We start from the raw sequence: 25,976 nt of genomic DNA, 5'->3' as shown, positions 1-25,976 counted from the left end.
AATCTGCATTACTCAACTTCTTTTAATAGAAGACCCAACCAACATGAACTAAACGATTCCAGGCTGGAGGCTGCAGAACGCTTAGCCTCAAACCTTACTATCATCTCCAATTAGGGCAAGAAGAACCTGGTGTCCTTCAGCGCCTCAAAAACGCAGTTTCTCCACCTATCCACTCGAGACAATCTTCCAAACACCTATCCCCTATTCTTTGACAACACTCAACTGTCACCTTCTTCAACACTAAACATCCTCGGTCTATCCTTAACTCAAAATCTCAACTGGAAACGTTATATCACTTCCCTTACTAAATCAGCTTTCCGAGGCTGGGCGTTCTGTACCGTCTCCGCCAGTTCTTCTTCCCCGAACAGTTGCTATCCATTTACAGGGGCCTTGTCCGCCCTCGCATGGAGTATGCATCTCATTGGTGAGGGGGGGGGGGGGGGGTGTCCACTCACACTGCTTCGTCTCATCAGCTCTCCTCCTCTTACTGAAAGTCTTCTACCTCTTTAATTCCGCCGCCATGTTGCCTCTCTTTTTATTTTCTATCGATCAGATAGCAGTCATACTGACTGCTCTTCTGAACTTGCTAACTGCATGCCTCCCCTCCTCTCGCAACCCCACTGCACTCGACTATCTACTCATGTTCATCCCTATACTGTCCAAACCCCTTATGCAAGAGTTAACCAGCATCTTTATTATTTTATCCCTTACAGTGGTAAACTCTGGAACAGCCTTCCTTCGTCTATATTTCCTCCTGCCTTTGACTTGAACTCTTTCAAGAGGAGTGTATCAAGACACCTCTCCTCCCGAAATTGACCTCTCTTTTGGCCACCTATTACTTGTATCTTTATGGGAAGAGCGATTAGCGGGCTTTTTTTTACACCTTTTTTTGTTGCCCTTGAGCACACCACTGAGTGTCGGAGATCAAACCCGGGGCCGTATGCTCCAATGTTGAAGGTCCAATACACCGGCAAAGGTTGCACAGACTGCTGGTAGGCTATATTATTGGGGTGTGATAGTCGGTCCCAGCCCGTTGTGTTGCAGGCAAGTGTTTAGAGTGGCGCAACCATTTCTTGGCTCGTGCTGCCCCCTGAAGTTTATTCTTGATTCACTTGACATTTCATCTAGGGTCCGGGTTGATAGGTGATCTTCAGGACAGCATGTGGGTAGTCTTAGGTCATTCGGCGATGACTGAAAAATCCTAGGTGGTAGCGGTGGATTCGAACCCGCGTCGACCATGACGTGGTGAACGCGGGTCCTACTAAGCCACCGTCTCTCCGAGGCACTGCATGGGAGAGCTTACAGCATACGGCCTCCGGACCGTCTCAGTAAAAGTCAGGGCAGCAAACCAGCTGAGCCACCGATGAGCTATATTCTAGACACACAGCCTTAACATTAGTTTACAGGATGGGGCCATTTTGTCTCACTATTCTTCAATAAGTTTACAAAAAAGGTATAGGAAGCGCCAGATAAGGACAAAAATTATAATATCTTGGTTTAAAGCATTTAATAAAAAGCCTCACCAAAGACTTCTTATTAAAATGAAAGCCCTTGGGATTTAGTGTAAACTTTGGAGATGGATAAAGGCGCGTCTTAGTGACATGACACAGAACAGATGTTCCCAAACTTGGGTCCGGAAGGAGGCCCTAGGTGCTCCGCGACACAATGAAAAAAAAAAAAAGAAAAAAAAAATCACCAAAAAAATAAAATCAATAAAGAAATCATTAAATCTCTGTCATCCTAGTGTCGCTGGTATCGCTACATCGGCAGGAATAAGTAAATATTAAATGCTCTACGTTGTTCTGGGTAGTACTGGGTATCCCGGTATGGTAATGGTATATTATGTTTGGTTGGGGGTCTTTGGGTGGGACTCATCATAACCGGTGGTCCTTGGTATGGTCAAGTTTAGGAGCCTCTGACACAGGGAGTTCAGGTAAATGACAGTAAATCAGATTGGGTTCGAGTTACTAGCGGCGGCCATCAGGGATCAGTTCTTGGTCCATTACACAATTGAAAGCTTCAACTGGAGGTTAGATATATTTACGGGTGGGAAGAGTCTGGTGAATAACTCATCTTCAGGTGCTGCCTTATTAGGCCATCTGCCCTCATGTAGTCTCCTTATATTCTTGTGAATCCCTCTTTGTCACCATCACTGACTCCCCTTCGTCTCGTCCTTGCCTATACCCCACTCTGCCAACCTCACCAAAACCCCTCCTTGCAAACCTCAACCAGTCCCCTCCCTCTCACTTTTATTCACTGATCTCCTCCCTCTCACTTTTATTCACATCTCTCCTCCCTCTCACTCTTATTCACATCTCTCCTCACTCCCCCTTTTATTCACATTTCTTCTCACTCTCACTCACACCCCTCACCCTTAGAGAGCAGTACTTACTAAGTACTTTCTTCAAAACGTGCCAGGCCTTGCTGAGGATTGGCTTGGACGCAATTGGGACACTGTAGGGATAACTGTTTTTCAGGAGTAGGCTATCAATAGCTTGTCATGTAGCGACATACCCTACTGTTATACTCCTTCATTGCTGCTTATATATTTTACAACACTGGTCATTTTAATACTAGATGCTAGACGATATAAAACACAAAAATAAATATAATAGTGGGTTATCTCGTTGAATAAACTAAATATTGTTCGCCTACTGGAAAAAGAAAGTTAAGGCGTATTTGTGGAGTAGAGAACTTCGTACATTTACCTCTCGTACACAACACAGTCGTGGGCAGAGTGGTTATGTTATAATAAACTGAGGAGGATAGAAAACCTCTGCCTTGGTTACGCTCTGAGGAGAGCCACCCTCGCCACGAGAGCGAGGGAGCATGTGTGTGTGTTCCTGCTTGCGTTTGAGACTACAAGTACAACGAGACCACATTTCCTATTGAGATCTCACTTCCTACTGTTACAGCGACAGTGAGGGAAAAGGTGTCAGATCTGTCTGGATACCCACTGACCATCAGCTTCCTCACACTGTCTCGACTTGGGCAGGTGGCCCCGGGTTCCTACAACACCTGGATAACTTTGGTACTGCTTAAGAGTAAAGTCAAGCTCATGATAGTCCGAGCCCTGGAGTGCAGGATCAGGTTTTACCACACTTAAGGAAACACTCCAGTGACATAGGTCAGCCCATAGAAAGGGGTTGCGCCCTTGGCATGAACATGTGAAGTGGTAAGTGGAAGGTTTAGAAGTGTGTAAGATCCGAAAAGAGGCAAGTGTCTAAAGTTGTTCATGTTGTGTTAAAACGGCGATCCTGCAAACTCCATCCCTTGAAAGTGGGATCCGCCTGTGATATGTTTGTTGGTGGTGTAGGTATTGATGCTAAATGTTTTGTAAATGTTTTGAAGTGAGTGTTGAACCCACCACCATTGTCACTTACATCAATACTCGAAGTGGAGAGCGCGGCCAAATTAATGAGGTGCTTTGTGTTTTACCGGAGTGGCAGTAAGTCTCGTCCCCTTGGTTTGGTTTATCTGGGCTTTGTTTACATACACAGGGTGGGTAAATTTCGACACGGTACTGTGTCTTTTGTCGACTGCATGTCGGGATCTGTCCCACCTAAGTGTATTTATATTTTTTTATAAAAGTAAATGGTGTATATAACTAGGGTATCAACACTTCTTTTTTTTACCTGTTCCGCTTTGCATCGATTTTTAGGTCCTCCTTGGTACTAATTTGAACTTAGATTCTTCGCTTAGTTACTCTGTAATAGTCATGATTGGGTTCCGCGATGCGCAGATCAGGATGGGATAAACCAAACCAGGGGCACGAGACTTACCGCCACACCAGGGTTTAGACACGTATCCTGGTAAATGATATACACACAAAGATATTTTGAGCCCGTTTGACTAGCGGGAGGGTGTAGTAAATCAACAGAAACTACGTCCCAAGGACGGTCAGGGGGGGGGGGGCAAATTTAAAACTGATGCAAGTTTCGGCACTTTCCTCTAATGTTGAACACAGTTGAAACAAACACATCAATGTCAACGAACATGGTCAGCTAGAAATACATTGCTCGGGCCGCCTGTAAGAAAGGAATAGGTGTTGATGGGAAATTTGATTCATCACATGACTACGTCCCAAGGACCACCAGGGGGGGGAGGTAGCTTATAATATCTTACACCAAACGTCATGATGACGCTGGGCGGCACCCTTGAGGGCCAGGTGACCCATTGCTACCTGTCGAGTGCGGTGCGCATGCTCACCGCGTGAGGGACTGATATGTCATTAGAGAGGCAAGTGTCTAAAGTTGTTCATGTTATGTTAAAACGCCGATCCGGCAAACTCCACCCCTTGAAAGTGGGATCCGCCTGTGAAATGTTTGTTGGTGGTGGGAGTATGGATGCTAAATGTTTTCTAAATGCCTGAAGTGAGTGTTGAACCCACCACCATTGGTGTGCATGCTCACCGCGTGACGGACTGATACGTCATCAGAAATCTGGCTTAATTTGGAGCTCGGTAGCAATCTATATGTGTCTAAGTCTATAATACACTAAATGGTAGATTCCAACATACGTGTGGTGTATGTATGACATTATGGGGTTGGTCTCGTCCCGATGAGAGCCTCAGCCAACAAAATAAGGGAGTGAGATGAAGCTTTACTTTTTCACTTGACATCTTAGTTAGCATGCTTATTTTTCGTATTTTAATATAAGCCTGCTAATTTTCTCGATGGTGGACAGCTTCAAGGCTGTTTAATAATCATAATCATCGATCTTGTAAATTAACAAAACAGCTTTATTTTTTACAACAAAGGAGACGGCTCAAGGGCAACAAAGAGTGAAAAAAAGTGTTGACAGCACAAAAAAAATGTGCTAGATCGGCGTCGCATGACCCTCCAACACACTCCCAACAATTTATTTTATGCAACTAGGGGTCTAAAATGGAAAATGCTGAAAAGTAAAGATGGCGCCACTATAAACACTTGCCTGCGCCACAACGGGCTGGGGCCGACCATCAGGCCCTACTATGAAGGCCTACCGGCGCCACAGGCCAAAACGTAAAAAATAAAAAAAATCTGACTTTATTAATAATACTATAACAAATGTTATTATACAATGTCATGTCTACAATGCATTGGTAAGCCAGGAAAACAACTTCAAGAGAACAACAACAACAACACTAAGAAGATGGACAATCTGTTGATCGGCGTCTGCGACGCAGATAAAAAAAAAAGCCTGCTACGCACCGCTCCCATAATAGACAAAAGTAAAGTGGCCAAAAGAGAGGTCAGTTTCTGGTGGAGAGGTGTCTTCATACACTCTTATTGAAGGAGGTCAAGTCATAGGTAGGAGGAAATGCAGACGAAGTAAGGCTGTTCCAGAGTTTACCAGTGTAAGGGAAGAAAGAGTGAAGATGATGGTTAACTCTTGCATAAAGGGTTTGGACAGTATAGGGATGATCTAGAGTAGAAAGTCGAGTGCAGCGGGGCCGCAGGAGGGGGGGAGGCATACAATTAACTAGATCAGAAGAACAGTCAGCATGAAATTGTCGATACAAGATAGAAAGAGAGGCAGCATGGGGACAGAATTTTAAAAGGTAAAAACCTGTCAGTAAGAGAAGGGGAGTTGATGAGACGAAGAGCATTTGATTCTACTTTCTCCAAGAGAGCTGTATGAGTGGAACCCCCACCACACATGTGATGCATACTCCATACGAAGGCGTACAAGGTCCCTGTATATGGACAGCATCTGTGCGGGGGAGAAAAAACTGGAGGAGGCGATACAGAACGCCCAACCACGAGGAAGCTAATTTAGTGAGAGAGGAGATATGGAGATTCCAGTTGAGATTTTGAGTTAATTAAGGATAGACCAAGGATGTTTAGTGTAGGAGAAGGTGACAGCTGAGTGTCGTCGAAGAATAGGGGATAGGTGTTTGGAAGATTGTGTCGAGTTCATAGGTGAAGAAATTGAGTTTTTGAAGCGTTGAAGGACACTAGGTTCTTTTTGCCCCAATCGGAAATGAGAGTAAGGTCTGAGGTTAAGCGTTCTGGAGCCTCAAGAATGGACTGGTCTAGTTCCTGTTGAGTTGGCTTTTTATCAAAAAAAGTTGAGAAATGCAGAGTAGAGTCATCGGCGTAAGAATGGATAGGACAGTGCGTTTTGGAAAGAAGATCATCAATGAACAACAGAGAGTGAGAGATATGACAGAGCCCTGAGGAACACCACTGTTGATAGGTTTGGGGGGAGAACAGTGACCGTCTACAACAGCAGTGATAGATCGGTCAGAGAGGAAACTGGAGATAAAGGTACAGGAAGAAGGATAGAAACCGTAGGAAGGTAGTTTGGAAAGCAAAGATTTGTGCCAGACCCTATCAAAGGCTTTTGATATGTCTAGCACAACTGAGAAAGTTTCACCGAAACGGCTAAGAGAGGATGACCAAGAGTTAGTTAAGAGAGCAAGAAGATCGCCAGTAGAACACCCCTTGCGGAACTCATACTGGCGATCAGAAGGTCAGAAGCGTAAAGGTGCTTTTAAATCTTCCGGTTAAGGATTGATTCAAAAGCTTTAGACAGACAGGAAAGTAAAATTATAGGGCGGTAATTTGAGGGATTGGAAGGATCACCCTTCTTAGGCACAGGCTGTATGAAGGCATGTTTTCAGCAGAAAGGAAAGATATATGTTGATAGGCAGAGGCGAAAGAATTTGACCAGGCAAGGTGTCAGCACGGAAGCACAGTTTTTAAGGACAATAGGAGGCACTCCATCAGGTCCATAAGCCTTCTTAAAGTTGAGGCCAGGGAGGGCATAGAAAACATCATTCTTAAGAATCTAAATAACAGACATAAAGGAGTCAGAGGGTTGGTGAGTAGGAGGAATATGCCCAGAATCGTCCAGAGTGGAGTTGTTACAGAAAGTTTGAGCGAAGAGTTCAGCCTTAGAGATAGATGAGACGGTGGTGCTGCCGTCAGGGTTAAGGAGAGGAGGGAAAGACGAAAAAGTGAAATTGGAGGAGATATTTGTGGCTAAGTGCCAGAATTATCTGGAAGAATTAGAATTAGAATTTGCGATATTACTGATATTTTTCAACTCACATTGAACTGTAATTGACGGTATTTCTTAATACTGCCTGCATATACTTATTGACACTGACGACTGTTTACTCTGCGTTGGCTAGCATACAGTATCCAAGAAATCGGACACGCCGTCTGACAGTAGGTTGCCATTGCACGATAATGCTCACTTCAGACTTGGGTAAACCGACTATACTTCTGCTGTAACTTCTTTTTACGAAGTTACTGCTCCTCTGGATACTTTATTTTTATTTTTTACGTTTTGCTGGTAGGTTTTCTTGGTGATGCCTAATATAATGGTCGGTCCCAGTCTGTTTAGGAGCAGGCAAGTGTTTGTAGTGGCGCCGTCTTGCTTGCCTCGTCGGTCCCTCGGAACTCATCTTTGATTTTCTTCTAAGAAAGAGAATATTGAGACCGGGTTGATAGGTGGTCTTCAGGACAGCATATTGGTAGGCTTAGGCCACTCGAGGATGACTGGAAAATCCCAGCTTGTGGCTACGGGCAGGAAGCAAACCTACTAATACTCCTAATAATAAAAAGAATAAGAAAAAGGAGGTAAATTTTGGAGCAACTACATTTTTTTTTACATCAAAGGATGCGGCTCAAGGGCAAGAAAAAGAGTACACAAAAAAAGCCCTCCACTCGCCGCTCCCACAAAAGTAAAAAGCAAAGAGTAGTCAAAAGAGAAGTCTTGATGGTGGTGTCTTGATACCCTCCTCTTGAAAGAGGTTAAGTCATAGGCAGGAGGAAATACAGACGAAGAAAGACTGTTCCAGAGTTTACCAGTGAAGGGGATGAAAGAATGGAGATGCTCGTTAACTCTTTCATAAGGGGTTTGGACAGTATAGGGATCGACATGAGTAGAAAGTCGTGTGCAGCGGGTCCGCAGGAGGGGGGGAGGCTTGCAGTTAGCAAGTTCAGAAGAGCAGTCAGCATGAAAATATCGATAGAAGATAGAAAGAGAAGCGACATGGCGGCGGAATTAAGAGGTAAAAGGCTGTCAGTAAGAGGAGGAGAGCTGATGAGACGAAGAGCCTTAGACTCCACTCTGTCCATAAGAGCTGTGTGAGTGGAGCCCCCCCACACGTGAGATGCATACTCCATACGAGGGCGGACAAGGCCCCTATATATGGAAAGCATATGTGCGGGGGAGAAGAACTGGCAGAGACGATACAGAACGCCCAACCTCGAGGAAGCTGATTTAGTAAGAGAGGAGATGTGAAGTTTCCAGTTGAGATTTTGAGCTAAGGGGAGACCGAGGATATTTAGTGTTGAAGAAGGTGACAGCTGGGTGTTGTCGAAGAATAGGTGATAGGTGTTTGGAAGATTGATAGGTGGAGAAACTGGGTTTTCGAAGCATTGACGGACACAAGGTTCATTTACCCCAATCGGAAATGATAGCAAGGTCTGAGGTTAAGCGTTCTGCAGTCTCCAGTCTGGAGTCTTGTAATTCCTGTTGAGAGAGTCTTCTGTTGTAAGAAGTTGAATAATGCAGAGTGGATTCATCAGCGTATGAGTGGATAGGAGAGTTTGTTATGGAAAGAAGATCATTGATGAATAACAAGAAGAGAGTGGGTGATAGGACAGAGCCCTGTGGAACACCACTGTTGATTGGTTTAGGGGAAGAACAGTAAGCATCTACCACAGCAGAGATAGAACGGTTGGAAAGGAAACTGGAGATAAACGAGCAGAGAGAGGGATAGAATCCGAAAGAGGGCAGAACAGGTTTTTTTTTTATAGTGTGTCTGTGCTCAGTTGCCAGTAGGGCTATGTAAGGGGTGGGGGGGGTGGGGGGGGTATATTTTACCCCAGTGCAGTGTTAACGTGCTAATACCATAGGCCGAGAAGAGGATGCTCAACAACTCAAGGCTGTCGCAAGCCATGAAGACGGTGATCAGCACTGTCTGCAGCATCCCTTTACCTGCCAGGGTTGATCAAGCAGGCTTCACAGGGATGGCAGACAGCAGGGCTCCCATGTTGCGGTGCTCACTGTGTGAGAGGGCCAGCGACAGGAAGACACGACACAGGTGCCAAGGCTGTGTACGCCCTGCGTGCCCTCGCCACATCTACACTTGGTGGATGGACGGCCCACACTAATACAGGTAAGAACTTTAGTTGTTGTTGTTGCCGATCCCCAAGCTGGCTGGGTGAACAGCGGTGCAGCCTGTGATTGTTTTGAGAGCTTTGTTTTGTATGGTTTGTATGGTTTTGTGGTGAGTGTTGGAGAGGTTTGATGGCCAAAATAGGCTTCCATAGTCCATCACTGAGGATATGAATTGTTTGTACACTGAACTTTAGTTACCGGTATTGTTCATTTCCAATGGTACATAATTGTAAAACAAGAATATTTTTTGCTCAAATGTATTTTGACTGTCAAAACATTAACATAATATTTCTTGACCATTTAGTGCTCACAGACAGCAATAACATAACAACAACAAAAATTCCAATAAATCTTTTTTTTTACCGAAGAATTTACTGTTTGTTTTACGGTCTCCCATACAGTGTGTGTTGGCGCCAGGAGGCTGTGATACCCTGAGGTGATACTCTTACTACCCGACAGTGTGTGGGTCATCAATCAACTTTTTTTTTTTTTTAGTTACACTGAAAATGTTTAGTATATCTTAATAGTTACTATAATAGTAGAGTAAATGAAACTAGAAAAGTTGTATTTTCTATGTATTCTTTCAAAATCAATAAATTTAGATTATAACTTTTTTTATTTTCCAAAAACAAGGTAAAATATACCCCACGTCCGTATCCGTATCCGTACGTGTTCTAGAGTTAATAACAGGCATAAAGGAGTCAGAGGGTGGATGTGCGGTGCTGTTTCAGCAGACTAAATCAGCCCAATTGTCGCCCAATCGCTATTCGTTGCAGCAGTACGTAATTATCATATAACAGACAAGTGCCTTATATATACCTCCCTCTACCTCATCCTCCCTTCTCACCCCTCCATTTCATCCTCATTCACGCCCCACCCTCTCATGCTCATGCACACCATTTTCTACCAGCCTCACTCACACCCCTCCCTTTTTATCTCTTCAAACCCGTCCCTCTTTTCCTCGCTCAGGGCTTTCTCTCGCCACCATTCACACCCCTTCCTGTAACCATCACCAACACGCTTTCTCAAATTTGCCTGTATCACTCCCGGTCACCCTCACCCAAACCTTTTCCTCTCACCCTCACTCACACCTCCCCCTGTTAACCTTATCCATATCCCACCGTCTTGCCCTCTCTGACATCCCTCCCGCTCATCCCCACCCACACTCCTCCCTTTCTCTTTCAACCATATCCTACCTTCCCTCAGACACACCCATTCCTCATATTCTTACCTTTACTCTTCTCTTTTCATCCGTCTCTCTCAACTACACCCCTCCTCACCCTCGCTCACATTGTTATAAGTTTTTAGGTGGTTATTGTGGTTGATATATGTAACTGTTTGTTGTTGGTGTTTAGGCTCGGACTGTTACCTCACTCGTCAGGGCCGGTGTCACCGTTGTCTGCTTCAGAAGTTAAAGTTGATTGAAGTTGGTGAGATAACAAAAGGCCTTTACGTAAAGTGATGTAAATATGTATGGCCGAGCGGATTGCCTTAGTTCATTTCAGAGTTCTCTTTTCTTTTCTCTTTCTCTCACTGGGACATAAAATGTCTGTGGGTTGTTTGAGTTTTTAATATTTACAGTCTTAAAGTAAATTACAGTTTGTGAGCGGAGCACTAAAAGGGGGCCACACCCGAGAGCGGAGACGCACGTTCTTGCCCCAATTCTTCTCCCTGCTCCTCGGCCCTCGCGCTGCCACTGGTTTTTATTCTACACCGCTGTCCGCCGGAGGTATCAACCTTCCGGTGTAGATGCAGATTCGCCAGAACTTTCACTCTTCCGGTGACTACGGTGCAGATCCTAGTGTCAACAACACTCATTCACTCAAAGGCATAAACAGCTACGTGTCCAATACCATCCTGTGGTCCGATCCTGAGCTGGTGTTTCGACACATACATCATATGTACATGATATTATACACTTACAACATTCCGGTCTTACACTTTCTCTCACACCTCTTCGCATCCTCACCAACACCATTCTTTCTCAGGTGTTTGAGAGCGTGACGGGCATCGAGCAGCTGAACGTGACGTCGCACCAGTCTACCTTTACTTTGGAGGGTCTCACACCGGGCCTAGACTACGTGATTCAGGTGTCGGCGCACAACGACCTCGGAGCCTCGCCCGCCGTCACCCTTGAGGCCTTCACCTACAAGACGGCAGAGAACAGAATGCGTGAGTGGTGTATCTGTTAAGTGAGTCGTTCCTCTGTGTTGTCCGGCGACCTTCATCGGCAAGGCAGCTGATACCATATGATCCGTGAGCTTTATTCGTGTGAGCTGTTACTCCATGTACTCGAGCAGCCTTCACCTTCAAGACTGTCGGGATCAATATGTGTGATTAATGATACCATGATGAGTTGCTTATTTTTGCACCCTGGCGGCTTTTGTGAATGATCCTTCTTTGTTAAGAGGATAGTTTATATGAAGTCATGATAGGCGAGAGCAACTTGTGCCAAACGCACAGACAATTGGATTTAAAAAAATGTATATCCCTGCGCCGCACAAGATAATGATTTAGAAGCTCGACCAATGCATATAAAAACACACATTTTACCAGTAGCCACTAAAGGTAAAGGAAGGGGGGTGTTTTCTTACTCGCAATCAGTTATTGGAGAGATGAACAAAGATTACAGTCGCTGAGCAAGCCACTATCTCTTCTCCTGTCCACTTCTCCAACACAGGGAACGAGAAGGTGGAGGAGGTGACGATCCCCGAGACGGAGGACAGTCGTGGTGGAGGTGGTGAAGGACTTGTGACTGAAGCGGTGCTGGTGTCTGCTGTGGCTGCGGCGGTGGTGTTACTGCTAGCCACGGCGACGGTGGTGGTGCAGTGTGTGCTGAGGAGGGGGAGCCACCACCACCACCCTGACCTCACCACTCCCAAGGCCACAACGTCTGCTGGGCCAACGGCCAACGCTAGATCTGCTGCCTCGGCTGCGTCCTTCGTTGTGAGTCAGCAGACACGCAGGACCTTTGCCGGTGAGTGGGGACGGTGGAGTGAGGACGTTATTGATACCATTATATCAATATTTATGTAATTATTACTATTAATATTATTAATATTATTACTGTTACTATTATCATCATCATTAATAGTAGTAGTAGTAGTAGTAGTAGTAATAGCAACAGACACAGCAGCAGTATTGTTAAGTAATAGGTAATAAAACATGGAGCTAAGAAGAAATATTGTCAAAACGAATGAAATGGAAATTCGAAATTAATGAAAAGGTCAAAATATCACAAATGCATATAACATTAAGTGAAAGGAAAATACAACGCATCGCAGCCCGGAGTCTTTCAACGAACAAGGCAACAAGTGGGTATGTAGTTGAGTAAATGTGAAGTAAATGTGAATATAAATGATGAACGACTGACTGGTTAGAAGGAAAGTACGTTGTCCACGCATCTAGCCCGCTGGACTGTTGACTATACTTTATTCAACTTGACAGTGTAAGGACCAATACATTTAGCACTACACGCAAATACTTTGAGAGTAGACGGACAGTCAGATAATTACAGTGACATGACCTTTGAACAAAACCCACACTGGCCCACACGGAGCACTGCCGTGATTGGCAGTGGTTTGGAGGACGAGTAGACATAGGGAAAGTGTGTTACTGATGCAATATTTTCACTTGTTATTTAGCTGTCGATATCATACGATCTGCATGAGTTAATGGACATTTCTATTCGTTCATATTATGTAAACTATCATACTGAAAGATTTAAAATTGATTGTCAAGTTTGTGCTGCACGAGTAGGGCAATGTATTGCATCAGTCTCTTACAGTTGTATGGTCTAACACAGTGGTTCCCAACCTTTTCAAAGCCACGGACCAGTCGAGCAAGTGAAAAAAAAAATATGCAGACCAGTACCATAGGCATAGATCCAAGCATACACTGACATTTATAATTTTATATAGCTCAAATGCGTTTTATTTTTTAAGCAATTTAAAATTTAGTGGGACAATACCATGCAATGTAATGTTTCACATTATACAAAGTAAAGTGGTGTAAAGGCTAAATTATTCAAATGGAAAAAAAAAAGGAAAGTTTCGTTTAGTCGGCGCAATATCTGTGGTCATAATTATGCCGGAGAGAGACAGGAGGGAAGGGAACAGATCCCAGGAGACGGGACACAACCCGCGATTAATACCTGGTACCCATTCACTGCTGGGTGGACAGGGGCGTAGGGTATCGGAAAAGCCGCCCAAATTTTTCCACTCCGCCCGGAATATTCAAGTGGATGCCATGAGGGAAAAATACTACACATACTACAGCACTTAGTACTACAGTAGACATGGAAAAGACTAGCTGTCATGGTGATAGATTCATGTACCTATTGCAAGGTCCATCAATACACCAAAACGTAATATCTCTTATTTTACATATGAAATTTGAAATCCGATCTCCCTCTCGCTAGCTTTAGTTCCTCTTCTCTTTCTTTCTTCTGTCTTTCTTCTTTTCTCTCGTTCTCTTCTCTTGTTTCTTTTTTTCTTTCTTCCTCGTCTGTCCGGCGGGTGTTACAACATACTCTTAACACTTCATTCAATGTTTATTTCATTATAACCACTTATTTGAATAAAATGCTTTGACAGATTATTATTTTTTAAATTATGAACAAAATAAAAGTCAATAGTAAAGCAATTTGGCGGACCAGCAAATCATAAGTCACGGACCGGCACCGGTCCGCGGACCATAGATTGGGAACCACTGGACTCTAACATATATTGTTTTCACTGCCGTCAAAATCTTCTCTGGAGAAGTAAAACAAACTGAACTCCTCCTGTCTCACCACCAGCATGCGTGACTGCCTCTCGTCCGCGTATCAAATCACACGTGCGACTGTTTTAATATCCTTACGCCTGGTATAGCTGTTACTTATATCGTGGTTGGTATAATTACTACAATTATCATTTCGCCGCCTTATTTTCCGCCAGTTAAACCACCGTTTCCTCCATTACCATCCCTGTTACCACTAATATGGCACTAATATGGCGTCACCACCACCACCATAACCATAAGCACTACTACCAATACCACAACGATCACCACAACCACCACCACCCTCAATACCACATCACCGCCACCCTCATCACTCTCACGACACACTCACCACCACCACCACTGATCCCTTCGTCATGCAGGTGGTCACCTCAGCGCCATGATGCACACCGAGGTCTCCCTTGAGCTGTCTGACTTGCTGATGGGAGGAGCATGTACCCCTCCGATGCCCCCTCTGCCCCCCCTGCCGCCCCCTCCCGGCACTCGCAAATGACAGTTTGCCACGTATTGCCGGGCAGCGTGTGACCCCCTGAGCCCCCTCGTGGTGCACAGCCACCTCATCAGGACGCCCGTGCCGCCGCCGCCGCCGCCCCTGATGTACCCCAAAATGGCGTGAGGTGAGGGTAAAGAGCAGTGAGTAACCCATTAGGTGAGGAGGAAGGGGAGCGGAAGCGTGATTCGGTGTTAAGTGAAAGTGGGAGGGAGGCTGGTACAAACTGACGTTAATTGATAAGCAGGAGGGAGGGTGACAGTTACCTGGCATTGGCTGGGTGGTAAGACAGAATTGGGATAGGTATGAGGCAGCTGGATCTGGACGAAGTGGATGCAGAGGACTGAAGATTTTGGCGACAACATACAAAAGTGGCCGAGAAGGGAGAAGACATAAGATTTTGATTTGGGGTCATTTGAAGAGGAGAGAAAACAGTGACCTGTCGTGGGTTGAGTGATCAGTGATAAGGGAAGTGCGACCTTGCAAGACTTAAGCAGGGTTACGGTGTAGCGCCCTGAGAGTGGGGGAGCGGCCCAGAAGTGCTGGTAACACTGGGTTAAAAATAAATGTAAGTTGACTAAGTTTTTTCAAATGATTTAGGACAAATTTGCACCGCTGAATCCGAAAATTACTCTCGTTTCTCTCGATCAGGTCAGGTTTTTGTGCTAAATCGATTAAAAAAATCCAACTAAATCGATTACATTTTTGTGACATTTTCGGTTGATTTTTGTTAATATTTATCATCCGAAATAGGTTTTGAAGATGAAAAAAATCTTTTTCAAACACAATGCATAAATTAAATATTACAAAAATGATAAGTGTACATTGAATAGTAGACATTGACAAAGGTAAATACATGTAAATTGGGTTTCCATTTTTTTTTTTTTTTGCCCTTGAGCTGGTTCCCTTGCTGTAAAAAAAAATGCATATTTGTCTGCGAAGGAACGAAAAATCCAGGAATGCTCATTCGCCTCCGGGTACATTTGACTCTGAAGATGTGGACCATGTTAGGATTAATCTAGAAACGTGGAGAGCAGAAATTACTGATGGTGAAGGGATGACCAACTTGCAAAATATACCAAGGAGGAGCCATGGGGATGCACAGGCTGTGAGGACGGAATTTCGAGATAACTTTATCTCAGAGCAGGAAGGTGATCCTTGGGAAGATATATATGGGTATGCCTATTCAATTATGTAAATGAATCTATAGATCACGTTGCTGTGATCATTGCAGCCTGTAATATCAAGGGTGAGTCATGTAGATCACGTCAGGGTGATTATTCCAGCCTGTAATGTGTTATGTCCCTTTTGGATTAAAATGAATTCAAAAATGACCTACTTGATTACCTACATTGATAGCACAGTGGTCTTGTTATGGTTGTAATAATAATAATGATAATAATAATAAAAATAATAATAATAATAATAATAATAATAATAATAATAATAATAATAAGGTCGCAACAGCATCTTCAAGTATCTATATCCAGCATGCTTTGATGTATACATGGGAAAAGATAAAGACAAGGAAAAAACATATTCTGGAATTGGGGGAATGTCTGTACTGGATTTACTTACAAAGGCAAACGTAGCTAGCAATGCAGAATATAAAGTATATTTTGATAATTAGTTTACCTCTTTTGACTTACTTATGCACCTTGCTAGTATTGGAGTCTGTGCGACTGGGACTATCAGAGTAAACGGAACAAAGAACTGTCCTTTACCTAGAAGAGAAGAGTTCAACAAATTAGAAAGAGAATCTATCACAACACTGGCATCTGAGAAGTGTGTGGCCATCAGATACAAAGACAACAGTGTACTGACAGTAGCATCTAATTTTGAATATTCTGAGATTGGTACAGCAAAAAGATGGTTAAAAGAAAAGGAAACACGCGCTCAGATTCCCAGACCATTAGCTATAAAAGATTAGGACTCTTTCATGGGTGGGGTTGACATAATTGATCAATGTGTTAGCTGCTATAGGACGAGAATGCGACAGAAGTAGTGGTCGTGGCCTATATTTCTCTATTTTTTATGTAACAGTTGTCAATGCCTGGTTGCTATGGAGAAAGGCTAAACACAATAGAGACCTTTTGTTGTCATTCAGGCAGTATCAAGCAGTTGTAATGATGAAAACATATGGTTCTCTATCAGCGCAAGGCAAAAGAGCATCCCGTGTCCTGTAAGGAGTGAGGTATGATGGTATGAATCACTGGCTTGAGGGTTCAAATTTGAGATGTGCTCATTCCTCAGGGAAAGTATCATTCCCCTTCGCTTAAGTGTGATGTAGGACTACACCCTAAAAGGCACGAACTCAGTCATACTTAGGAATGAATAGGAATATATATATATATATATATATATATATATATATATATATATATATATATATATATATATATATATATATATATATATATATATATATATATATATATATATATATATATATATATATATATATATATATATATATATATATATATATATATATATATATATATATTGTCACATAATTCACATTTTCAAAGGTTTTAATGGCCTCTATGTGATTTGTTTGGGTTAATTTACACGGTAATCTTAACTTTATTAGCATCCATGCGATTTGGATGAAATTTCGCGCCAAACCTAATTGGTTTATGTGTCATGGTTTCCTCTGCTGGTTTGAGTTTAGGGAAGAAGGCGGTGCTAGTCAGATTTCAGGGCTCTGAGCGTCACTGAGGGCGGGTTGCTTCCTGGTTTTCTGGGGAGCGCGAGGCTGCTTTAAGTGTTGCCAGATTGCCAGAAATTTCTGGAGATCTGAAATTTTAACCTTTTGTCAGAATTTAAGGAATTAATGAAAAAATTTCTGAAATTATGACAAATTTGTCAAAAATTTATCAGAAATTATTGTCTGCCCGCCCTAAATTAAGTTTTGACAGCCATCTTCTCCAACAAGACGATAAGACCCATCGACATCAACTAAGTTAAAGACAGACCACAGGCGAGGCACTCGGACGCAGCCCAGCCAGACAACAATGACGTTACGTCCTGTCGCGGCCATCCTCGTCACTTCAAGATTCGAATTTCGTATTTTGTCAGTTGGCGTCCTCAACTCATGCGAGACACCTACGCACTTCTAACAGTAAGTAATCATGTGTTTCGATATTTGTATAACTAGTGCCAGCATCTTCACTCTTTCATCCCTCACGCTGATAAACTCTGGAACAGTCTTCCTTCATCTGTATTTTCTCCTGCCTACGACTTGAACTCTTTCAAGAGGAGGGCATCAGAACACCTCTCCTCCCGAAATTGACCTATCTTTCGGCCACTTCTCTTAATTAACTCTTATATGAGCAGTGAGTAGTTGGCTTTTTTTTTTCTTTTTTTTTTTTCCCTTCAGCTGTTTCCTCTGCTGTAAAAAAAAAGTGGTCAAACCTGTTACTATGTATAATTTCGCAAAGTCACGAAACTGTTCATGATGACATAAGGCAGTATTATCCATGTATTGAGGCAAGTCCGGATAATGTAGTGGGTGAAAGATAAGAGGCTGAAAAACGCCATGACTAGTCAGTGACATATCGGGTAGGTTTCTGTTTTAGATGTGCCTTCTCTTAGCAACAAACAGAGTATGGATAAGCAGGTCAAGGAAGATGAAATAAGACTTGCATCATTTATATGTAAACATGATATCAGGGTTGTAGAGCACATGACTCAGCTCATACAAACAATGTGCCCAGATTCACAGATAGCTAAACAAATAAAATGTGGTAGAACAAAACTTACATCCATGATCAACAATGTGACTAGGAGACAGAGCAGTAAGCATTTAATAACACATTTACATAACTCCAAATTTTCTCTTATTGTAGATGAAAGCACATAAAGGGGGTGTTATAAGCATCTTTGCATGGTGGCACGGACATTTGTAGATGATGAGGTAAACAGCACAACACTCCGCCTCAGGCAGTACTGGATTTTAAAAAAAATGCTGTCTAGCTTTTTACATTGAAGGAACAACACAAATCAGTAAAATATGTCCTTTCAATGATTACAGCTTTAAGCATATGGAAGCTTTAGATCCCAAAGTTGTTCAAGCCAAATTATTGCCATCAATTGCTCCCCTTATGTCATCATTCCCAACACTTGCTAATGCTCGTAATGTTCAGACCATTGATAGTGAATGGAGGCTCCTTATAAAAAGTGAGTTAGTTTCGGGAGAATGTGCATCTCCAATAAAGTTATGGTTGTTAGTCAGAAATGCAAAGTCAGGAAATGGTGATCCCATGTTTCCTAATCTCATCAATTTCATGCTAAATGTGTTGTGTCTTCCACATTCCAGAGCAACTGTGGAGAGAGTCTTTAGATAAGTAAACAGAATGAAAGCAATACTTAGAAACAGGTTGTCTCCAAAGACCATGACTGGGATTTTACACACCAAGAGACTAACAAAAGACATAAACTACTACAACTTTGCACTTCCAACAGGGATTGTACATTTGATGTATAGTGATATTTACAATAAGGATAGTGATGAGGAAGATATAATGTAGCATAAATTTAATTCACTAATGTACATCAAGGCTTTGTTCATAATGTCATAATAGGAAGGATGATAGCATTTTTAATAATGTCCAAACGCTATGCAATATGATATGTAATATTTTACACATCTCGAAAGAACTACACAGTGACATTCCTTTACAATATTTTTCTGCCAAAGGTAATTGTGTGAAAACTGTATTTTGTTACACAAAGGGGAGGGTATCCTTATATTTTTTTTATGTACTTGCATTAGTGTGTGTGTGTGTGTGTGTGTGTGTGTGTGTGTGTGTCAAAACAGGATGTGCTGTGACTGATATGAAGTGCAAATATTTAAATGCTTTCCATTTCAATATTTACCTGTTGGTACTGTATCAGTTCATAAGCTTCTTTTCCTTAAATTTACCTGTTGTTACAGTGCTACTTGAAAGTATGTGTCTATTGGTTATGATGATGATCTCTATATGTAGTTGTATATCTGTCACTAAGCTTGTACACTACCTCATAAAACTATATATTACATATTTTATATATGCTCTCTACATCTTAAATGTATTTGTTGCTACTGTGCTAGTTGAAAAGCTGTGTGTTTTGGTTATGATACTATGTTACATACCTGTAAAATCATGCAGATAGAGATGTAAATACATTCGCAAACTATATTATATATATATATATATATATATATATATATATATATATATATATATATATATATATATATATATATATATATAGGTATATATATATATATATGACTTCGCACTCCAATCTTTTTTGGAATTTCTTAGGTCTTGATATGATGTGGCAGTTCAGTCCGAGGTTCAGGATTTCTTCTTCTTTTTTTTTTTACAACAAAGGAGGCAGCTCAAGGGCACAAAAAAAAACAATAATAAAAAAAGCCCGCTAATCGCTGCTCCCATAAAAGAATCAGAAGAGGTGGCCAAAAGCAAGGTCAAATTCGGGAGGAGAGGTGTCCTGATACCCTCCTCTTGGTCCTGAGAAAGTGTTTTGCTGGTCAAGTTGATGTATCCTTTGCTGGGTTGTTGGTGCTAGATTTGACCGTATATACTACAATGATTCTACCCCAAACCTTGACATCCCAGAAGACGTTATGCGTGGGCTGCTCGAATGTTGCACCAAGGAAGCACCCTTCATATGCCCACGCGGAAACAGATACCAACAAATCGACGGAGTGGCAATGGGCTCCCCACTAGGTGTCCTCTTCGCAAACTTCTTTATGGGCTGCATTGAGGAAGAAACGTTCAAGAACACAGAGAAGCCTGAAATATACTGCAGGTGTATCAACGACATCTTTATCAAGACCACAACAGAAGAAGATGCGGAACGACTTAGAACCCATCTCCAGGAGACCTCGGGACTCACCTTCACAATTGAAAAAAGTATAAACGGCACCATGCCTTTCCTGGATGTACTAGTGAAGCAGGACGGCACTACTTTCGACACGAACGTCTACATCAAATCAGGGAAACTGCCTCAATGGCAAAAGTGAATGTCCCCAAAAATACAAGGACGCAACGATCGCAGCTTATATCAGAAGAGCACTCTCTCATTGCAGCAATTGGGACCTAATTCACCACGAAATAGAAAGATGTACACAGGTACTCATCAACAACGGCTTCAACGAAAAAGATATCCACCGACAAACAAAGAAAATCATCAACGATTGGTACAACAAGAGCAGCAAAACTGAAACCCAGGAAAACATTACCCTGTACTACCAAGCCCATTTCACCAACGCCTATAAAGAAGGGGAGAGGGCCATCAAAGAAATTATAAGAAGAAATGTGAAACCTACTAACCCCGAGAAGAAGATTAACCTAACAATATTCAACAAAAGCAAGAAGACAAGCCACCTGCTCCTACGAAACCGACCTAGCCAAGAAAAAAAAAAAAAAAAAACCGCAAGAGTCTAATGTCGTTTATAGGTTCACATGCAAAAAAGGGAACTGTGAGTCCCTCCCTACAACCTATATTGGCATGACGACCATGAAGCTCACCCGCCGCCTCAGTTACTACCTTACAAGCGGAGCCCCAAGAAGACACTTCCAAGAAATTCGCGGCAACACCCTCACAAGAAGTTACTTAGAATAAGGTATATAAATAATTGATAGATGCACAGACAACAGACACCTACAAATTTTAAAGCCCTGTACATCAAAGAGCTCAATCCCAACTTAAACATCCAGTAGACAGACCTGCAGGCCCTTCCTAGCTACCGGAGGGGCGGAGCTAACTCCAACAACCAATCACAGCCCACTGCGCATCACGCACCCAGAATCTGAGCCCAGCCACCGCTTAAAAGAGCGCCGCGCGGCCAGTCGGTGAGAGACACGCCAGTCCTCGTCGACAGACCGACTTGGTCGACTAGATTTCGATCGCCGATAGAGTCGGTCTGTCGGCTCCCTGCTACGGGCCGCCTTTGGCAAAGGCCCGTGCTCCCTCTTGCAAGAAGGAGTACACGAGGTCTTGGGTGTTGATGTGAAAAGGTCGGGCATGTCTTGAAAGAGGTCTTGAGACTGTTGCCGAATGCTGCGCCGACGTTGTAACGGGAGTCTGGAGTCATGAGGGTTAGCACGACCCTATGACATGCCGTTTTTCGCAAATATCTTTCAAACGAAGACTCGGATCAGCATGGGACTTTGGCACAGATTGTTTCACACACTCCGCTAATTTTTGATACTATTGTGCATTGCCAGATGCAGTTAATTATGGCGTTTACTTTTGACTGTGACGGCAAAAGCTGCGTGAGCCACTTACATTTTCAAACAGGTGAGGCGTGACGTATTTGTGACATGTATCCACCAACACTTACCTCCACCCCTGGCTTCCCCTACTCCCATCCCTTCCTTTCCCTCCCTCCTACCCTCCTCCTTCTCCCCCGCACTCTTTCATTTTATTCCGTCTGCATCAGCATCAACGGTGATGACGAGGATGACCTGTTTGTCGATGGTGATGAATATTAAAGTAACATGTGGTCAGTTATTTACATTGTTAATTCACTCATCATATCTCGCTGTCTATTTTTGTGTGCTATGACTTTTTAACATATCTACTTGAACCCATATCGTATGGCAGTCTTTTCCTAATATCAGAATAAAATATTCATATATTTCTCCAATTTCGTTTCACGTTTTTACTCTGGAATGAATTCCCGCTTCAATTCCACCCTTATTCCTTTCCGTCTCTTACGCGATGTCCTATAATAAATGATCAAGCGTCAGCTACGTGCTTCATCCCATCATACGCTCAACGTAACCTGTGGGAAGGAGGGTCATATATACTCGTACAACTTTCAATGATTATATAATTGCCAAACAAACCTCATACAGCACTTAAGCAACATCCAATTACGCTGGAACAGGAATATGGGTCGTGCACATAAGACACCCAACCATACTTAGCATATACTTTCGAGTTATCCGCCATTATAGACAAGTCATATGTGTGCAAAGCTTCAAATCGCATGTACACCGAGAGAGAGAGAGAGAGAGAGAGAGAGAGAGAGAGAGAGAGAGAGAGAGAGAGAGAGAGAGAGAGAGAGAGAGAAAGGAGGATGGGAGCCAGAGGTGGAAGTGTAGCAGCCACCGCTCAAGCAGTCGCGTGCTCTTCCAGTGAAAACGGAAAATGGGGCGTTGCAGTATAGACTCATTGTTCATTCTTATTTTGTGTCAATGTTTTCGTTCGTGCTCCCGTCTCGCTGTTTCTTGTGCGTCTAATTGTTTATCTCTTGTTACTTGTTTACCTTTGACTGTCCGTCCACGTTCTCTTGTTGTCCACCGTTACACATTGTTCCACACATACACCAACACTTAAATGTTAACCTACACAAACAACATTCACACAAACGCATACACAAACAAACACCTATCATATGTGTTGTCCTTGTGATGATGAGGTGTGTAAGTTCTGTCCAATAAAGTAACCCTGGCGGATATGACTTTCTCTATCCGTGAACCGATTAGCACTTAGAACACTCGCTACCACCAACAATTGGTGACCCTGGAGTGTTGCTATGGTTCAAGGTGGTTTATAGCCGGTGCCGTTTTAAGGGCACTCTCTCCTAGAGTGGAGGACCTGGGCAGGGTAACTTGTCCATTCGTCCGCCCTCTCCTGGGGCAAAAATCCTCACCTCCATTCGGGGTTCGTGGGGCTGAGCACTCAGGTCGGGAGAAACATTACGCCATAGGCGTAGTTGCCACCTTCAGGGTTTTCCCCCGCCCTCCCCTAGGCGCCTTCTGCGCCTTCCACAGGCACCCTCTGTGCCTCTTCCAGGCACCCTCTGTGCCTCTTCCAGGCACCCTCTGTGCCTCTTCCAGGCACCCTCTGTGCGCCTCTTCCAGGCACCCTCTGTGCGCCTCTTCCAGGCACCCTCTGTGCGCCTCTTCCAGGCACCCTCTGTGCGCCTCTTCCAGGCACCCTCTGTGCGCCTCTTCCAGGCACCCTCTGTGCGCCTCTTCTAGGCTCCCTCTGTGCGCCTCTTCTAGGCTCCCTCTGTGCGCCTCTTCTAGGCTCCCTCTGTGCGCCTCTTCTAGGCTCCCTCTGTGCGCCTCCTCCAGGCATCTTCAGCGCCCTTCAGGCATCTTTTGTGCCCCATGGTGCTTCTCCCGGCGCTCACCCACCCACCCCCACCCCTCCTCCTCCCTGCTTTTCTGCTGGTCCGGCGACTGAGACACGCACACCGTGTGACACACTACACAGACTCAGTGAACACTCAAACACAGTGCGACACATTACTGAGACACAGTGCCACACACTCAGTGTACACGCCACACACAGACTCGGTGTACACGCCATACAGACTCAGTGTATACGCCGCCACACACCACACAGACTCAGAGAGACACGCAAACACAGAGTGACACCCCACAGGGATTACTAGCTGCCCCCTGGATTAACCACCGCCTCCTGGATCTACCACCGCCGTCTTGGATTATCCTACACTTGTGGATCCTTGTGTATAGTGCAGTGTGTCCAGCAACAGTTCAGTGCAGCACGTCCCCAGCAACAGTTAGTGTCACAGTGTTACCCACTAAGCGTACAGTGTTGTGTTACAGTGCCTTTTTGAACACTGGTTCACTCCCGAGCCACAGAGGCCACTGGCACGAGCCAGCGCCAACAGTACAAGCAGTACGTATTACTCTCACGGACTGCCGCGGCTCCTGGCACATGCCGCCCCTAACTTTTCAACTCGCTGTGGCCCCCGGCTCGCTGGCATCTAGCGCCTTCCCACGCAGTCGTTCGACGCACTCACGACTGCCGCGGCTCCTGGCATATGCTTGCGCCCCTCAATTCTCAACCGGCTGTGGTCCCTGGCACGCTGGCATCTAGCGCCACGCAGTCATTCGACGCCCTCACGGACTGCCGAGGCCCCTGACACGCTGGCAGCTGGCGCCTTTAATACACGCAGTCGTTCTACTCTCACCGACTGCCGAGGCCCCTGACACGCTGTCAGCTAGCGCCTTCACACGCAGTTCCCTCGACGCACTCTTTGACTGCCGTGGCCCCCGGCGCGTTTACGCCAGTGCCTATTGCCCATCTCCACGCCGCTCGACTTCACCATACCTGACGACGACATGCAACTCTTCCTCTACTACGGCGGTGTCCTTCAGAGCACCACTCTTCTGCTCAGGACCCGTCTACGTGGTTCGCGATTCGGGAGTGCGGATTCAAGCCTTCCAGGATCTATTAAACAGCCAACCACTCAACTCACCGCAGCCCACCTCACGCAGCCCACCTCACGCTGCTCAACTCCTCGCTGCTCAACCCCTCGCTGCTCAACTCATCGCTGCTCAACACTTCAGCTCGACTCACCGTAGCTGTCTCCTACGCGCTACTCCAGCTCGACTCACTGTAGCTGTCTCCTACGCTACCTCCAGCTCGACTCACCGTAGCTGTTGTCACTGCATTACTCACTCCAGCTCGACTCACCGTAGCTGTTGTCACTGCATTACTCACTCCAGCTCGACTCACCGTAGCTGTTGTCACCGCATTACTCACTCCAGCTCGACTTACTGTAGCTGTTGTCACTGCACTACTCGCCCCAGCTCGACTCACCGTAGCTGAACACTACTCAACGCAACTCTACTCAGCGCAACTCACCGCGCAACACTACACACCGCAACGCATCAAAGTCTGCCACAGCGCCCCCGCACCTGGGAAGATTTCGTTCCTCCTTCCTCGTCACTGGGGGGGAGTACTTGTAGCAGCCACCGCTCAAGCAGTCGCGTGCTCTTCCAGTGAAAACGGAAAATGGGGCGTTGCAGTATAGACTCATTGTTCATTCTTATTTTGTGTCAATGTTTTCGTTCGTGCTCCCGTCTCGCTGTTTCTTGTGCGTCTAATTGTTTATCTCTTGTTACTTGTTTACCTTTGACTGTCCGTCCACGTTCTCTTGTTGTCCACCGTTACACATTGTTCCACACATACACCAACACTTAAATGTTAACCTACACAAACAACATTCACACAAACGCATACACAAACAAACACCTATCATATGTGTTGTCCTTGTGATGATGAGGTGTGTAAGTTCTGTCCAATAAAGTAACCCTGCCGGATATGACTTTCTCTATCCGTGAACCGATTAGCACTTAGAACACTCTACCACCAACAGAAGTAAGTGTTGGTGGATACACGTCACAAATACGTCACGCCTCACCTGTTCGAATGTGTAAGTGGCTCACGAAGGTTTTGCCGTCACAGTCAAGAGTGAACGCCATAATAAACCGCATCTGGCAATGCACAATAGCATACAAAATTAGCGGGGTGTGTTAAACAATCTGTGCCAAAGTCCCATGCTGATCCGAGTCTTCGTTTGAAAGATATTTGCGAAAAACGGTTTGTCATAGGGTCTGATATGGATAGTAATTGGCCTCCCCCTTCTTGGAGAGTGGGAACCAACTTGTCATATGGAAAAGTCGCGGGTTGTCGTGGCCCAGAGTCGGCACAGTGTGAACGGGGCTTTATTCCTGTGGAGGAAGGGGACACGCTGGACTGTTTGCATCCCTGGAAAGTACTCTGCAGAAAGATGAGCTTAACT

The 25,976-nt window shown here is 44.3% G+C and overlaps 1 protein-coding gene across 1 annotated transcript in view; it reads left to right on the top strand.

Annotated features, from left to right (window-relative positions):
- LOC126995295 (sialic acid-binding Ig-like lectin 10) overlaps nt 1–15,264 on the top strand; it is a 117,912-nt gene extending 102,648 nt beyond the window's left edge. Inside the window, exons 8-10 of the mRNA XM_050854784.1 lie at nt 11,109–11,292; nt 11,801–12,097; nt 14,265–15,264. Of these exons, the coding sequence (XP_050710741.1) occupies nt 11,109–11,292; nt 11,801–12,097; nt 14,265–14,395 (612 nt within the window). The 3' untranslated portion in view covers nt 14,396–15,264. The remainder of the gene's footprint in view (nt 1–11,108; nt 11,293–11,800; nt 12,098–14,264) is intronic.
- Nucleotides 15,265–25,976: the final 10,712 nt, after the last annotated feature.

This window comes from Eriocheir sinensis, chromosome 7, assembly GCF_024679095.1.
Source record: "Eriocheir sinensis breed Jianghai 21 chromosome 7, ASM2467909v1, whole genome shotgun sequence".
Lineage (NCBI taxonomy): Eukaryota > Metazoa > Arthropoda > Malacostraca > Decapoda > Varunidae > Eriocheir > Eriocheir sinensis.
The sequence above is the reverse complement of the archived record's forward strand: the minus strand, read 5'-3'. Positions and strand labels throughout refer to the sequence as shown.